The sequence below is a fragment of the Stenella coeruleoalba genome, assembly GCF_951394435.1.
Source record: "Stenella coeruleoalba genome assembly, chromosome: 1".
NCBI lineage: Eukaryota > Metazoa > Chordata > Mammalia > Artiodactyla > Delphinidae > Stenella > Stenella coeruleoalba.
The window spans coordinates 147,690,699-147,709,912 of NC_137169.1; the positions used below are offsets into that span (position 1 = coordinate 147,690,699).

General features: G+C 35.3%; 1 protein-coding gene across 12 annotated transcripts in view; it reads right to left on the reverse strand.

Annotated features, from left to right (window-relative positions):
* The window catches only part of CDC42BPA (CDC42 binding protein kinase alpha), a 323,830-nt gene that overhangs the window by 186,271 nt on the left and 118,345 nt on the right, over positions 1-19,214 (reverse strand). For all 12 annotated transcript variants that reach the window (XM_079912211.1, XM_079912203.1, XM_079912202.1 and 9 more), the window contains one exon: positions 9,493-9,641. In XM_079912211.1, the coding sequence (XP_079768337.1) occupies positions 9,493-9,641 (149 nt within the window). The remainder of the gene's footprint in view (positions 1-9,492; positions 9,642-19,214) is intronic.

The following is a 19,214-nucleotide window of genomic DNA, read 5'->3' on the forward strand; positions in this document are numbered from 1 at the left end:
AAAGAAAACTACAGGCCAATGTCACTGATGAACAGACGTAAAAATCCCCAACAAAATATTACTTAATCATATCCAGCAACACATTAAAAGGATCATATACCATGGTCAAGTGGGTTTTATCCCAGGGATGCAAGTATGGTCTGCAAATCAAAGTGATATACCACACTAACAAACTGAAGAACAAAAATCATATGATCAGCTCAATAGATGCAGAAAAAACTTTTGACAAAATACAACACCAATGTATGATAAAAACTCTCCACAAAGAGGGCATAGAGGGAATATGCCTCAACATAATAAAGGCCATATATGATAGGCCCACAGCTAACATCATACTCAGTGGTGAAAAGCTGAAAGCATTTCCCGTAAGGTCACGAACAAGACAAGGATGCCCACTCTTGCCACTTTCACTCAATGTAATATTAGCAGTCCTAGCCACAGCAATCAGACAAGAAAAAGAAATAAAAAGGATTTGAATTGGAAGGGAAGAAGTAAAACTGTCACTTTCTGCAGATGACATGATACTGTACATAGAAAATCCTAAAGACACCACCAAAAAACTACTAGAGCTCATCAATGAATCTGGTAAAGTTGCAGGATACAAAATTAATTTACAGAAATCTGTTGCATTTCCATACACTAACAACAAACTGTCAGAAAGAGAAATTAAGGAAACAATCCCATTTACAATCTCATCAGAAGAATAAAATACCTGGGAATAAGGCTAACTAAGGCGGTAAAAGACCTGTACTCAGAAAACTATAAGATACTGATGAAAGAAACTGAAGACAACACAAACAGATGGAAAGATATACTGTATTCATGGAGTGGAAGAATATCATAAAAATGACCATACTATGCAAGCCAATCTACAGATTCAATGCAATCACTATCAACATACCCATGGCATTTTTTCACAGAACTAGAACAACTTAAAATTTGTATGGAAACACAAAAGGCAAAGGCAAAGGCAAAGGCAATAAAAGCAAAAATAAACAAATGGGATCTAATTAGATTTAAAAGCATTTGCACAGCAAAGGAAATCTGACAGAATAAAGAGACAACCTACTGAATGGGAGAAAATATTTCACCAAAACTGATATTAGCAATAAGGGGTTAATATCCAAAATATATAAACAGCTCATGCAACTCAATATCAAGAAAACAGGGCGGGCTTCCCTGGTGGCGCAGTGGTTGAGAGTCCGCCTGCCGATGCAGGGGATACGGGTTCGTGCTCCGGTCCGGGAAGATCCCACATGCCACGGAGCGGCTAGGCCCATGAGCCATGGCCGCTGAGCCTGCGCGTCCAGAGTCTGTGCTCCGCAACGGGAGAGGCCACAACAATGAGAGGCCCGCGTACCGCAAAATAAAAAAAAAGAAAACAAACAACCCAATTTAAAAGGGGGCATAAGACCCAAATAGACATTTTTCCAAAGAAGACATACAGATGGCCAACAGGCACAAAAGAGATGCTCAACATCATTAATCAGCAGAGAAATGCAAATTAAAACCACAATGAAATAATCACCTCACACCTGTCAGAATGGATAACATCAAAAAACCACAAATAACACGTGTTGGCAAGGATGTGGAGAAAAGGGAACCCTCATACACTGTTGGCGGGAATGTAAACTGGTATAGCCACTGTGGAAAACCGTGTTGATGTTCCTCAAAAAGCTAAAAATAGAACTATCCTATAATCCAGCAAGTTCATGTCTGGGTATGTATCTGAAGAAAACAAAAACACTAATTTGAAAAGATACATGCACCCCAATGTTCATAGCAGCATTATTTACAATAGCCAAAATACGGACACAACCTAATTGTCTATCAATAGATGAATGGATAAAGATGTGGTATACACACACACACACACACACACACACAAAATGGAATACTATTCAGCCATTATAAAGAGTGAAATTTTGCCATTTGCAACAACATGGATGGACCTGGAGGGTATCATGCTTAGTGAAATAAGTCAGACAGAGAAAGACAAATACTGTATGTTATCACTTATATGTGGAATCTAAAAAATAAGATAAATGAATGAATATAACAAAAAAGAAACAGACTCACAGATATAGAGAACAGACTAGTAGTTACCAGTGGAGGTGGGGGGTAAGATAGGGGTAGGGGATTAAGAGATACAAACTACTATGTATAAAATAAACTACAAGGATATATTGTACAGCACAGGGACTACAGCCAATATTTTATAATAACCACAAATAGAGTATAATCTATAAAAACTTTGAATCACCACTTTATACACGTAAAACTAATATAATATTGTAAATCAACTACACTTCAATTAAAGAAATTTTTAAATATAAAAATGGACTGAGGTGATAGTTGCACTTATCTGTGAATATAGTAAAAACCACTGTATACTTTAAATGACTGACTAGTATGATATGTGATTTATATCTCAATAAAGCTGTTAAAGAAGATTATTTATAATTTAATCTCACAGCAATTTTTACGCAGATCCCCTGAATACCACTGGCAAGTTATACAAAAAAACAGAGATCATTCTTTCCTAAGGGTGAAAAAAGTTTGGAAAAAAAATCACATGAAGCAGCAATACAACAATGATTTCAAATGTTAATTATCAAAGATAATATCTAGTGCAATTATGAGTACAGCCAACAAAAGTTTGTGATTTTTATATCTTTTTTTAAATTGCCTTTGAAGGGTTTAAAATGGAGAGGGAATTCTCCGTTTTTTTAAACTGCTTTAAAAGTTTAGTCTACCATGATCTGACTATATGGATATCTATTTTCACTAAGAACTTTAAAATATTTTTTCCTTCTGCAAAATGATAAGTGCTCCATAATAAAGGAAATTATCTCTGCAGATTATGTACACATATCTAATTCTCTCTAAAAGTATACAACTTTAAAGTGTTGTATACTTTATAATATCATTGATGTTTGTAACAGAACAATCTGCCAACCATCAAAGACCTTCCCTTCTCAATAAAAGTAGTTTCAAGCAAGGTACTTCTAGTTTGGAGGCAAAATGTGCAGTACTCTTAAAATGGTGTTACAGAAAACTATACTAGAAACAGAAATCAAGGTAAGAGCTTAGTCCCTGAAGGACACAGGGTATCAGAAGGTGACATTTTGATTATCTATGTAGAGTATCTATATGGTACTGAAGAATACCACAGGAGTCCTCATCTTTCCATTTCTGTCATCTGAAACTAAACCGCAAGATAATCAAACACAATATTTGTAACGAGATCAATTAATTAGACTGTTCTAGTGGGATTGTGTGTCTTTCATTATTAGCATTTTTGAAGTTGTAGCTAACAACTTGAACACAAAGTCTACTGCTGAGTTTAGTTAGCATATTTATTTAGAAATAGGTTGGGTTTTTTTTCAACCTATAATTAGGGCTTACTTTACCATAACCCAGTATTTGGCACACACTTTAATCAACCTGAGTCAGATACACCCAATGATGCTGTGTAGTTGTTAGAAATAACCTCTATTCACAAATTTTGCATATAAGCAAATAAATGATTGAAAAGAGAGGACATACCCTGAAAATGTAAACTGCTTATTCAGCAAATAACAAATGGAAATGCTGGCATTTCAAACTTTAAGGTGAAAATTAAAGTGCACCTATGGCAAAGTCTAATATCTGAGTTGAGAGATGACTGAAAAGAAGATATTTTATGACTGCTAAAATAGCATTTCAATAAACGCGGTGGGGGGGAACCATTTTGTTAAAAGCAAAGGGAAAAAATGGACATGCTTTTATAATGCTGGTATTTTTTGATACAGTTGACCCTTGAACAACATTTGGTTTGAACTGGGTGGGTCTACTTACACATGACCTTTTTAAAATAGTAAATATTACAGATGGAGGAACCTCAAATATGGCGGAACTAAGGATAAGGGTGGAACTAAGGATACAGAGGGCAGACTATAAAGTTATAGGTGGATTTTCAACTGCATGAGTGTCAAAATCCTAACTCGCACAATGTTCAAGAGTAACCTGTGTTGTATTTTTCTAAGTATTCAAGTGCTATCTTTAACATTAAAATAATGATAATATATTACTTCTGAACCTTAATGGTCATTCTCTGTGTATCGTGTTTACTTTGGTTCTCCTTCCTTAGCTAAGCTAATTCAATCTATTGAAATGTCTTCTTCCTATCATATATATGGCTTTTTCCCAAGAGGTCTTCCTGATTCACCTGTTCGCCTAACTTATTTACTCTTTTATTTTACATCTCCACAATGTTTAGTATACAACTTTACTACTTTTTTTAACCTGGTTTTGTCATCATTTAATTGCTCTCTATTATTACTGTTAAATTTATCCACGTAACTTCTCAAAATGAGGGGGTATTTCTTTCATTTCTGTTGTCTCTCTCACCCAAGAAAGTAGCTAGAACACTGGGAAAACAGTACTGATTGAACAAAACTTTCACGATGAATGAATTTACAAAATTAAAAATTTGTCCAACTTGGGCACAACTATGAAGCATAAGTATTTTGTTAAACATCTTCTTTCAAAAGACAATAAATTGAAAGTAAAGAGCATATTATATTACTTAACATAAAAGCAAGGGATATCTTACAGCTGCCCCCAACACCCGGGACAGAAGCATCCACAGGAAAAAGAGATTATTAAAAATGTTTGCTTGAAATGTGTCACCTAGGACACTAATGTAATTAAATATAAAGGGAAAGATGATTTACTTTTTTTTTTTTTTTTTTTTTTGCGGTACGTGGGCCTCTCACTGTTGTGGCCTCTCTCGTTGCGGAGCACAGGCTCCGGACGCGCAGGCTCAGCGGCCATGGCTCACGGGCCCAACTGCTCCGCGGCATGTGGGACCTTCCCGGACCGGGGCACGAACCCGTGTCCCCTGCATCGGCAGGCGGACTCTCCACCAGGGAAGCCCAATGATGATTTACTTTTATTTCCCATAAGACACCTTATCTACACTCTCATTATTTTCCTCCTAACCTCTGGCTGTTCCTAACTTCTAGCTGTTCCTTCTTAGTTTGCTTCCTCGACTATTCCTACTCCACCCAGTCTCCAAAAACTGGAGCTCTTCAGGGCTCAGTCCTGGATCCTCTTCAATACTGACTCTGTTTCACAGAGTGAACTCAGCTTATCCCATGATTTGCATATCATCTATGTGTTAATGGCACCCACATACTTGAATTACAGATACCAGCCTTACAGGTGGTAAGAAAAATCACTTCCTGGCAGGCCAGGAGCCTAAGCACATCTGTCAATCTTGAGGAATTCACCAAAGTTTATAAGAATTGCATATGTAACATAAAGAACTTCTTGGGTTTGGTTTCCAGACTTCAGAAGAACAAGTAATCAAATTACTTTTTTCCTTAAAATCTTATTATTTTGAAGTCATTGCACACTCAAAGCAAATTGCAAAAACAGTACAATGAGTCCCATTACCCTTCTACCCAGCGTCCCCCCTTACTCCCTATAACATATTATAGCTGTAGCACAATAGTAAAATGAGGAAACTGACACCTGTACATTAATGTTAGATTATAGATCTTAGTCAGTTTCCATCCTTTGTTTCAACCTTCGTGTATGTGTATGTAGTTCCATGCAATTTTATCCCATTCACAGATTTGTGTAACTACTACCACAATCAAGATACACAACTGTTCCATCACCACAAAAAAGAACTCCCTCTTGCTGCCTTTTTGGCCACGCAGCACAGCATGTGGGATCTTAGTTCCTTGACCAGGGATCGAACCCATGCCCCCTGCAGTGGAATCGTGGTGTCTTAACCACTGGGGCACTAGGGAATTCCCTCATGCTGTCTTTTTATATTCCCTCTCACTCCCCACACTCTTCCCTGCTCCTCTCCCCTGGAAACCATTAATCTGTCCTCTATCTCTGTAGTTTTGGTATTTCAAGAATGTTACATAAATGGAATCATACAATATGTAACATTTTGAGTTTTAGTTCTTTTCACTAAGCATAATGCCCTTAAGGTCCATCCAGGTTGCTGCATGTATCAGTAATTCATTCCTTTTTATTGTTGAGTAATAATCTGTTACATGGATATACCAGAGTTTGTTCAACCATCACCCACTGAAGGGCATCTAGGCTGTTTCCAGCATTTTGCTATTACAAATAAAGCTGCTATGAACATTCATGTACAGGTTTTTCTGTAAATATAAGTTTTAATTTTTCTGGGATAAATACCTTAAAATGTAATTGCTGGGTCACACAGTAAGTACATGTTTAATTTTTTTTTAACTTTCAAACTGTTTTCCAGAGTAGCTGTACACATTCTTATCAGCAACGTGTGAGAGATCTACTTTCTCTGCATATCAGCATTTAGTATTATCACTACTTTTTATTTTAGTTATTCTAATACCTTCTCATTTGTATCTCATTGTAGTTTTAATCTGCATTTTTCTAATGGCTAATGACGTTGAACATCTTTTCATGTGCTTAGTTGACATCTCTATCTCCCCTTCGGTGAAATGTCTGTTCATGTGTTTTGCCCACTTTATAATTGGATTGTTCAAGATTTTTAAATTTTGTTTTGAGAGGTTTTTTTTTAACATATTCTACATATAAGGCCTTTGTCAGATGTGTGGTTTGCAAATATTTTCTCCCCTTCTATAGCTTGCCTTTTTATCTTCTTACCAGAATCTTATGTAGAACACGTTTTTAATTTTGATTAAGTCCACTTCACTAGTTTTTGTTTTAGGGACCATGTTTTTGGTGTCATATCTAAAAACTCCTTACCAAACCCAAAGTCCAGAAGATGTTCTCCATTGTTTTCTTCTAAAACTTTTACACTGTACATTTAAACCAATGATCCATTTTGAATTTTTTTTTTGTATTTGTGTGAGGTTTAGGGAAGTTTGGTTTTTTGCCTATTATTCTAGCCCGTTTGTTGAAGACTATGTTTCCTACACTGAACTGCTTTTGCAACTTTGTCAAAATCAGTTGGGAGTTATTTGTGTTAGTCTCTGTCTGGGTCCTCTATTTTGTCTAGTGATCTATGCGTTTATTCCTCCACCATTATCAGAGTCTTGCTTAAGCTTAAGATAGTGATATAGTAAGTCTTAATATCAGGTAGAGTGATTCTTCCTAATTTATTCTCCTTTTTCAAAATCATTTTAGCTACTTTAGTTGTTGCCTTTCCATATACACTTTAAAATAAGCTTGTTTTTATCTTTAAAAAATCTTCACTACTCTAAACAAAATTTTTGTTTATGTCTTGTGTTTTGTGTCCCCCAACAGACTGGAAGCATTTTCAGTGTCAGGACTGTATGCTATACTTACTTAAAATTTCACATACTTTAGCACAATGCTATTTATAAAAGAGGACTCAATAAATATTTCCTCAGTAAAGCATTTGCTGAAAATATTCTATCCAGAAAATGGGAATCACATTTTAAGAAGCACATCGATGCATCAGAACATGCCCACTGACAGGCAAAGGGAAAGACAAGAAGGGAGGGAGAAGAGGTATGGGAGTGGTCACAGGCTAAGAATGTGTGTGTGTGTGTGTACATGTGTGTGTGTACACGTGTGTGAGACAGTGGGAGAGAAAATGTGTTTGTCAATTTTGACAAGAGACACTATAAATGTTTAGACGTTTAACCTAAAGAAGAGATGACTTCAGAAGGCATGATGACTATAAGATAAACTGTATTATTATATGTGGCTCTGAAGGCAAAACTAGGACCAATGATTAAGAGAAAAAGAAATTCAGCTTAACATAAAGTAAAATTCTATAACACTGGAGCTGTCCAACAATGGAATAAATAAGATTCATTTAACATTAAGCACCTTGTAAAATTAGAGGTACTCAAGCAGCACTCAGGGCTGAAATGGATTACAATCCACATTTCAATATCGGAAAGATAGTTGTTACCCAGAATGCTGTCCTGAGAAGAATTATAAGACTGCATATATAGTCAGTGGGAAGGAGTCCTGTGATCAGTTAAGAATATTTGTCACAGCCTGGCATAAGGGAGGGTAACAAAAATACCTCATATTTACTATCTCTAATCTAGATGAATTATTTTCAGAAATAATATAAGTCCTCGTTGTGAATTTAGATGTGAACTGAGTAAGGTTTCTCTTAAACTCCACGAGTCTAAGACTAGCATTCTTTAAATGTTCAATGAAGTGATTTTTTAAAGTATTTATAAATGACAGTCCTCAGCTAGGATCTTGGCTTACTGCTTAAGCAACAAAACAGCACTTGAGTTTCTCATCCAAACAATTCACTCTTGAGACAACAACACCACCTTAAAAACTGCATTGTGCTTTACAGTTTTCAAAGTACGTTCATGTTTTTGCTTTCAAGAAAATTTGTGACTATCAGATATCGACAGAGAAAAGCATGTGAATAGGAAAAGTCAAACTGAGATCTGAAAAATACAAAATTTTTTGACCAAATTATTCTTCTTTTAATAATGTACTAAAACTTCACTGCTAATTAAATCAATCAGCATAAGATACCCAAATCTTAAAACAAACAAACTCTGAAACAGAAAATTTTTCTTCTTCCTACATTCTTGCTCTTCACAGAGATTACTCTCATTACCCACAACTCAAAACGAAAGAGCCGGGCTTCCCTGGTGGCGCAGTGGCCGATGCAGGGAACACGGGTTCGTGCCCCGGTCTGAGAAGATCCCACAAGCCGCGGAGCAGCTGGGCCCGTGAGCCATGGCCGCTGAGCCTGCGCGTCTGGAGCCTGTGCTCCGCAACGGGAGAGGCCACAACAGTGAGAGGCCCGCGTACCGCAAAAAAAGAAAGAGCCATTGCTGCCTTCGAGCGTAAGTTATCACGAGTGAGGTCACTAGACCTCAGGGGCAGGGGCAGAAGCAGCAGCATCACCTGGGAAGGTGTTAGAGATGCCAAGTCCCCAGACCCATCCAACCTACTCAATCAGAAACTCTGGAGTTTTAACAGCCCTCCATATGATTCTGATGCATGCTGAAGTTTTCAAACTATGGTCTTAGAAAATGGTTGTTTCTTTCCAACATGCCAGGAGCCCTTCCCTTTCCCTGCTTCTCCTTAGCGTCTCTTTACTCTTTCTCACATTTTGCACAACCCAAAGATTTTCTCATTTGAGTGATCAATTCACCAATAACTTTGTGAGGATTTCCTACTTTCTTTCTTTTAAAAATGTGAGACTGCCTTTTAAACCATCCAATAAGTTTTAACATTTTTTACTACACATAAATTATTATGAGATGTTTACAGAGATTTTTAATATGTGTCAACAGGCATAAGAACAATCTTATACAAAAATCATTTTGTAAATGGCCTGCTTTTTCATTCCATCTTAAACGGTACACAAAATAACACATTTGTAGGAAATTTTTAAAATAAATCATTATACCTGTCGAACAGTTTACAAAGAAGAAAGTATTCCATGGCAATCAAAATCACCACTTTCTTACAGAAACATCTCTTTTGACATTTATACAATCCGCTCCTTCACTGCATCTTACTCACCTGTGTACATAATGCAGTTGATGAACTGAATCAATTGCTATCACCATCTCAGCCAAGTAAAATCGAGCCATATCTTCAGGCAATCTATCTTCAAATTTGCTTAGTAGAGTAAGCAAATCCCCACCAACATAATAATCCATAACCAGGTACTGAGAATGAAAAATAAAATGTACTCAATAAATAAGGGGGAAAAAACAATGTATCTAATGTAAACCAAGGTCAAATAGCACTGGATCAAATACTTTTGTTGTTAATTAACAAGGAGCTGGGTAAGATGATCAGCAGCAGTCACTTACAAGTCTTGAATATTTCATAAAGCAGTTAATAAATCTTCTAAAAACTGGGGCAGGAAACAATATAGGATTATCACTGCTTTGTTGTTGTTGTTTGCAAAGTAAAAATATGGAAAAGTAACATCATCATCAACTACAACAATAGACCACAGTTTTACCAACATTTCATAGAAGAAAAAACATTTAAATTCTCCAAATAAATTTTTACAACTCAGAATAAGACAGTCATTTACGTTGAATAAATTCATCTTCATGTCACTACATTTTCCTTATTTCATCTTGAACCAATAACAACTTTATTATGACCAGCACTTGGATCAGTATTTGGAAGCCACTGGTATATAAAATATATAGCAATTCTCACCATATGCTTCTCTTCCCATTTCTGATACTGTGCAAGTATCAGAATGGATTTTTCTTAAGTATATATAAACAGAAGCCAACTAATTTTAGATAGGAACTCTTACGGGTATGTGTGTGTGATACTGTGATTTATAATAAGAAATATATATTTTTTGGAATAGAGCAGAGAGTTCCTTAAAACCATTGGAATTTCCTAAGTGACAAGATAAAGGTGTCTTTTGTTATTTATAACAAGTCCCTTTCAACCACACCTAAGTTTATGTTAATGAGGTGACTTTTGGAAAACCCCTAGGAAACCTAAGGATGGGAGCTGGTTGCCAGGGAACCAACCAAGATAGGGTATTGGAACTTTCAGTCTCACACCCTCACCTCCCAACCCCGGACCTCCAGGGAAAGGGACTGGAAGTTGAATCAATCATCAACGGCCATATGATCCAACAATTCCACTCCTGGGCTTATACCTGGAGAAAACTCTAATTCAAAAAGAAACATGTACCCCAATGTTCATAGCAGCACTATTTACAATAGCCAAGACATGGAAGCAACCTAAATGTCCAAGGACAGAAGAATAGATAAAGAAGATGTGGTATATATATACAATGGAATACCACTAAGCCATAAAAAAGAATAAAATAATGCCATTTGCAGCAACATGGATGGACCTAGAGATTATCATACTAAGTGAAATTAAGTCAGAAAGAGAAAGACAAATACCACAAGATATCACTTATATGTAGAATCTAAAATGTAACACAAATGAACTTATGTTCAAAACAGAAACAGACTCACAGACATAGACATAAACAAACTTATAGTTACCAAAGGGGAAAGGGGGTGGGAGAGGATAACTTATGAGTTTGGGATTAGCAGATACAGGCTACTATACATAAAATAGATAAACAACAAGGTCCTACTGTACAGCACAGAGAACTATACTCAATATTCTATAATAAATCATAATAGAAAAGAATATGTGTGTGTGTATATATATATATATATATAAAAGAATAACTGAATCACTTTGCTGTACACCAGAAACTAACACAACATTGTAAATCAACTATACTTCAATTAAAAAAAAATCAATGGTCAATTATTTAATCAATCATGCTTAAGTAATGAAGCCTTCATAAAAAACCAGCATGGGGTTTAGACAGTGCCCAGGTTGTCAAACAAGTGGAGGTGCTGGGAGAGTGGTACATTCTTGGAGAGGGCATGAAGCTCCGTGCCCCTTTCCTCATACCTGCCCTACACATCTCTTTCATTGGGCTGTTCCTGAGTTCTGTGAGCTGCTCTAGCAAAGCAGCTGAATCAGAGGAAGGGGTGGTGGAAATCTCTGATCTATAGCCTGTAGGTCAGAAGCACAAGTAACAACATGGACTTCGGACTGGGGAGTATGGGGAGCCATCTTGCAGGACTGAACCCTCAACCTGTGAGATCTGATGCTATCTCCAGTTAGACAGCATCAGAACTGAGTTAAATTATAGGACACCCTGCTAGTGTGGGAGAACTGCTTGATGTGTGGAAAACCCACACATCTAATGTCAGAAGTGAAGTACTGTGCAGAGAGTACTGTGTGTAATGTAAACAAAAACAACAGAGTGTTCCTTTACAGCGTGTGTATACCAAAAAAGAAAAAACAAGGAGTATACACCAAAATGTTGACAGCGATTATCTCTGGGTTGTTAGATTACAGACTATGTCACAGCTTTTTGTTCTTTTCTGGATTGCTTTATAAACACGTATTACATATACATGTGTATATTATGTTATGTCATGTTATGTCATGTCATACAGTGAGTGAAAACTAGACATAGTGGAAAGATGGACTTTGTAGTCAGAGAGACCTGTATTCAAATTCTGACTATGGGTTATAAGTGGCTTTTGAAAGATTAATTTCTTTGGTACTTTACTTTCTCATCTATATAACTACAATAATGATACCTTCTTCAGAGTATAGCACTTAGCATGATGGTTAGTAAATTAAATATATTTAGAATGTCAGTTATAATGTCTTAAAGTTCAGGTCATTTTATTATAGAATGGAGTTATTATTTCAAGGATATTACCAAGTAATATCTTATTGACATTAAGAGTTAAAGAGTCTTGAGAAAATTCACATTCTTTTTTTGTTTGTTTGTTTGTTTGTTTCTGCGGTATGCGGGCCTCTCACTGTTGTGGCCTCTCCCGTTGCGGAGCACAGGCTCCGGACACGCAGGCTCAGAAGCCATGGCTCACGGGTCCAGCCACTCTGCGGCTTGTGGGATCCTCCCGGACCGGGGCACAAACCCGTGTCCCCTGCATCAGCAGGCGGACTCTCAACCACTGCGCCACCAGGGAGGCCCCACGTTCTTATTACTATACATTAGAACTACAAGCATGGGCAATTTTGTTAAATAAAAGAAAATTTCATGTTTTAAATCTTTGAAAGTTAGGGCAACAATGTATTTCAAATCCTGGTCTATGGTTTACTTGCTATATTTACTAGGCCTAATGTTTAACAGTCTCTGTCAAGCAGGTTAGAACAAAATAATTTAATGTAATTAAATTTTGTTAACATAAACATGTTGCTAGAATTGGCAATGGATGTAGAGCAGAAATCCACAGCTCTTACTTTAAAAAGAAGTACTTTGAGTATAGTAGCAAACACAGAAAGTTTTCAAACAAAAAACAAGTCTACTATTAAAATTGGAATCTAATATTTATACATAGAAAGTCATATAACATAACACATTTCTTCAATAAACATTTACTAGGTGCCAATCAGGATTTTTTTTGGTACCAAACAGAGGATAAAGAGATCAAAGGCTTCTACATCAAAGGCTTTCCTCTCTTGAAAGTGTACTTTTGCCACCCACGGTCGCCATTTAAAACTTAGGCTCCTTGAGTCATCATCTATCTTCTACTTTCATCCACATACTGCTATGTGCTTCCCTTAATAAACCCATGGATCCCTTCACTTCCAAGCTTTCAGTGTGCCTTACTGAACCTCTTCTACAGTAAACAACGTCCTTGAGATAGAATAAAAAATGATGAATACATAAATATTCCTAGTTTTCCTTTCCTGCTGGCTGCTAAACAATGCTCTGGCTTTGCCCACTCACATTCCTTCCCCACCTTGTCCTCAGAGGTAAAGTAGCTGTAGATAAGACAGAATTCAGCAACTGGGAGAAGCAAGAAGCAGAAAACACAAGTTTCTCAAGAGAAAAGCAATGAGTTGAAGATGAACTACACTTGCAATAGGGTTCTAGTGTTAGGGAGACAAAAATGCATCCAAAAAGCAAACAAGTAATAACCTCACATAAGAAAAAAGCCCCTTTTCCTCTATAACATATCCCAATGAATATCTCTAAGTCATTCTTTTATGTTTTTTCCTTTGTTCACTACAACATTCAACTAAATCATCAAGGTCTTGTTGAGTCTACTCCCTGCTAAATCTCTGTGAAGTCCATCTACTTCTATCCCTACCCACTACCAACAATCCTAACCCAGGCTCCTGGCCTCTCGACTATATTACTACTACAAGTTTAAGACCAAAGTGAATAGCTTTCTATAATATATTTTATTCTGTAGATAATTTTCTTGGGAATGGAAAATAGAATACAGAACAAGAAAGGGACAAATAAATTCATTTACTAAGTCCACAGATACTTATATATAAGAACCTACTATGTGCTAACAATACACTTATGCAATGGAGATACTACAATAAATTAGACATAATTCTTGCCTTCACGGTATTTACAATCTAATGAAGAAGAAAACACAAATTAATGGGCAATTTCAGTGTAATATAAATCTTCGACAGGGATAAGAAGAGGGTATTGCTGCAGGCTCTTAAAGGAAAAGAACCCAATCTTTTAATCAGGTTCATTCACTCATTTGTCTGAAATTTATTTTTGTACAAGGTATGAAGACTATTTTCTTATATACAGAGAGTCAATTATCTAAAACAAGTAGTTAAATATTCCATTCTTTCCCCCAGTTTAATTGAAATGCCCCCTCATTGTATTTTAAGACACTAATACACTTGGATCTGCTCCTGGGCACTCTCTTCTGCTACAGTTGTCTATTTCTATATCAAAAGCATATTGTTCTCATTGACTAATTAGTAAAATTTAATAACCAGTAGGACAAGTTCTTACTTATAGACTACCTTTAAAATATTACTCAATATGGCAAAAGTGTCTTTAAAAAGTTTAGAAAAGCATAGACTGAGAGGCAATATTCGTAAGATATGTCAAGGAGATAATAATCCTAACATAAAGAGGTCCTACCAGTTGTTAAGAAGAGGGCAAGCAATCCAACAAAACTAGGTTGAGGCTATTAACAGGCTATTTCCTCACATAAAAGGAAACACAATTAGCCAATTAATATTGGGCTGGCCAACAAATTCGTTCGGTTAGTGAATACGCTGTTCAATAAAGTCCTTCATGAAAGTGAAAAATGTCTTTTATTTTTACTTAAAACTGAAAGAATTTGTAGGCCAACCCAATACATAGTCAAAACCAAAGCAACAAAGAGATATCTTTCACCAGTTAGATTAGCAAAATGATCATTACTGTTTTGGAGAAAGTGACTTAAAACAACACTGCTTTTTTGGAAGACGATAAACTACAACTATTTGGGAAAGTAATTTCACGGTATCTACTGAATTTTAAAAGGTGCATACCCCTTTATCCAGCATTTCCACTCTTAGGGATATAGTCAATTAAAATAAAAGCTCCAATGTGTAAGGCATATGGGCAAGTATGTTTACTGGACAGCACTGTTGATAACTGGAACAAATAAGAAAGTATGAATAGAGATCAACAAGAAAACTGTTAAATGGATCCATTCAACATATCCATTCTATGAAATATGATACTGTTGCCCAAAAGAAAAATTAAATATATATGCCCATGAGATATTTTAAGCAACAACAGCAAGCTGCAGAGTAATATATACGTTGTAATCCCATTTTTATAAAAAGGAAGAAAATATACATATACACACAAACATTCAATTATACAAAGCGTAAAAAATGAAAGGATACAGCAAAGTTAACATTAGTTACCTCAAGAGGGTGAAATGAAAGATGAAGGTAAGGACTATTAACTTTTTAATGTATATAGATCTCTGTATTGTACAGAGGAAAAGACCTAGTCAAATCGAAGTTGACCAATGGAGTAAAGTTCTGCAAAAGGCCAAAGGTGATGGAGTCAAAGGGAAAGGTTGATAGGAATAATCCTAAATATTATGATATAACTCATCCACATTGAGAAAAAAGATAAGAACAGGCCCAAATATGGATAAATTTGTATACGGGGGAAGGATGAAAGGAAATGCTGAGGTCAGAGCACAGAAAGTTAAGAAAGTTCATACTTGAGTAACCAATGGCTTTCATTTTTTCCAGGAAGTAGGGGGTTATAGAATGAGGGTGCGGGAATATTTGTATAATGTCCCTATACTGGAGATAGGGATCATAACTGTTATTCCTGCTTTATGGCTATGTAATAAGAGACAATAAAGATAAATGATTTGCCCAAACATTACATTAAAGAGTAGGAAAGCCAGAACTCAGAGTTCTTGATCTTTGATCAGTTTCCTTCTTACTCCAATTAAAGAAAGTCAGTGTTCAGTAAAAAAGCTGACAATACCCATGACATAAAAGAGTACGTGCTAAACATCAGAATAACAAATAAGAAATTAAGGATACAGGCTGAGTCCTCAGAAATCTTGTATCCCTCCAAAATAAACAGATCTCTAGGTGTAGATATACACATCAGAAAATTTCCAACTCTGAATTTCTAAAAAATCTCTAATTCAAAGTTTGTGCTTTTTAAGGAACTATATTCCAAGGAAAGAATGCTAAAGCATGTGAAAACATACAATAAATAGATTGTGTCCAGAGAAAATACATTTCACAGAACAGATATGCTTTTAGAAGTCTTCTTACGGAGAATACCAAACTCCTTTGGTCATCTTGCTGTCACAAGAAGAGATTAATAGTCAATCCTTAGAGCCCCACCTTTTATTTATCCCTCCTAGCCCTTTTTTTTTCACTCTTACAAAAATACCTTTCTAATAATTTCTACCTCCAACACAAACTGGATTCCTGTAAAGAATTTAAAGTTCTTATGACTAATTACAGTTTAATATTTAAATATCTTTCATCCTCTAATCAGTTTACAAATGCTAAGTCAAAAAACAAAATTTCTGCTTTAAATATTTTCCTATCTGTTCTTTTTTCTTCCTCAAACATAAAATAATAGGAAACAGTGAATAAGAAAATGTGAGGAAAAAAGAAATTTTCATTGATTTGTAATATTCTAAATGATATCTAAGTGATAAGAAGTTTATGTGCCCATATAGATACAACTAAGTAGGTTTGTATTTAATGAGTTTTTTCTTAAGGAAAAAATGTTCTAATCACACCTTAATATCATTCATTAAATTACGCAGGTTCTTCCTAAACAAATAAAATGCACATATGCTATGACCATATATTTTTTTCATAAACTGGCTATAGTGATATTTCAGCATATTACAAATGAAAGTCAAATTATTTACCACAGCTTCCTTGAATTGTATAGCTCTGTAAATCACGTTACTTATTTGACTGCTTTAGGGCTACTAGGGTTAAAAGTTATTTTGGAAAGTAACTACGTATAATAAAATTTCTTTTTGGGTATCTAAAACAAGGTTTGTCAAAATTTTTAAATGATTTGATTTTCTTATATTTCATGAATATTCAAAAGAAAATCTTTGTTGATAACAAGACAATTTAGGACTTCTGACTCTTGAGACTAATAGACCATGAAGGTTTCCCTGAACTAAAGAAAAACTGGCTGTTTACAGGAGAGCTGACTACTAGAGTATTTCAGTCCTCCTCCAGTTATTGTGGAATTTTAATTCTAATATAATTAATGGCTGATATACACACACAATTTCTTAGAAGTGTCTTTGAAAAAGAAATATTAGTCCTAATCTCAAATGCAAAGAGCACAGATAAGACTAAATAACTCAGAGGAGAGAGAATGATAAGTCAGGCTTTTATTCATTGAAAATTTGGCAAAATTTTGCTATATAAAATTTGGCATTTGGACATTTTATTTCTGTATCTATACATATTTCTATATTTATAGCAAAATGTAGAGTTTTAAGCAATCCATAAATATACAGTGTTACATCTATCTACAGTAGAATTCATTGTCATAGTGGATTTTAGTCCTTATCCAAAAACTTCTGAAAAGCCATCATGATAAACTGTTATAATTTTGCTAAGCAAGTATTTGGCATGTGTTCGATTTAATCTTAATTTTGCTGACAAATCTATGCAGATTATATTTGCACTGATACATTCATCCCTAAAATCTCATATAAGTATGGTAAATTCAAATCAAATATTCCATTCAATTTAACAACTGAGCAACTAAGATGTGCAAAGCTCTACGTTATGACTTTTAAACAATTCTGACTATAACCCACAAAAATAATATGGTTTATATGATTATTCAGTAATCATTATAAAAGAAATGTCATGAAACAATATTGACTCTTACTATTTGAACTCTGTCATTTCCTAGTCTATCTAATTTTTTAAATGCTGGTGTAACCTACTAAATTGATTTTATGACTCACAATTTGAGGTTTGAAAAACACTTTTATACTCTGGAAGCATGTACAGGATACAAAGACAAGTAATGACCCTGTTTGAACACCTGAACCTGGCCTGAAATCAGATAAACTTCACGGCTATTAAGTTACACTAACTCTAATTATATTTTAGCTAAAGATAGCAGGGTTCATGTCATCTATTTAAAACTTTTTTAAGTTGTACCAAAAAAATCAAAGATATATACATACATAGGTTAATCATATAATAGCAGTACTAAAAAATGTAAAGCTAAAATGAAATAAGAAAGATTAATTCAAACTGGGAATTCTGGAAATACTGTTAAGATGTAGAATTTGAGTACAATTCTAAAGTATTAGCTAGACTTCAACAGGACTAGTGGCAGGAAGAGGAAGGAGTGGCACTAGTATGAAAGATATCATGGACAATAAAAACAAAGACAGAAAGTAAAAGAGTACAGAGAATGCTCAAGAATGGAGGGTATTCCCTCCACTGAGGCTGAAACAGAGACTTTGGGCAGGCACAATATTTCCAGTCATATCTTTTTATTTACCACTATACTATATGTAACACTATTAATGGTTTTCTCTACCAACTCTCCTTTCAGTTTCCATGGTGCAGTATTTTGATTCTCTTTCTTGCTCTGACCATTTCCATTAGTTTTCTACTTCTTGGGGTGCCCTATCTCTGACTTCTCTAGGCAAACTTGCTTTCTCATTTTACAAGCACTGCTCAGTGATTCTCATTTACTCCTTGTATTCACTGTTATCTACAAAAAGCGTTGGCCAAGTTTTCCTGTAAAGGACCAGAGAGTAAATACTTCAGGCTTGGCAGGCCAAGAGGCAAAATCAAGGATATTATATAGGCACATATATAATGAGAGAAAACAAATTTCCACACATTTCACTAGCACAATGCAAAATATAATAGTGATAATTGAATACAATTTTTGTAATATGGACTACTAATGAGAAAATGTAATTCTTTTGTGGGGAGAGGGGAATAGAACAGTTTGCTTAACTGGGGCTCAAAGTTAGCATTCCCTACCATCAAAAACCTACTGCAAATGTATATCTGCAAATGCTGATCTGTACTGAGAGTCTACATATTTCATCTGTGAAACTCTATTCACAAAGGTAGGTACTGCCAAATACTCGTATCAGTTCATGAGTATATAATTTTGATTGAGCATATTCCTCTACTTGAAATGCATTTATAGAATGCTATTAAAATTTTCTCCTGATTCCTGTGCATAAGTATGTCATTACTGCAGATTAACCACTTCTAACTGAAATTTAGGTGGAAGTTCTCAACTGCCCAGTTAAATGGATGTTGAACTACAAACATTTCCTTTGCACTTGCATCAAGTTCCAAAAATTGCTGCTAGAACTGTAGTTTGAGCTCAAAAGATTTATCGGCGGCAAATCTATGTGGAAATGGAAATCTCA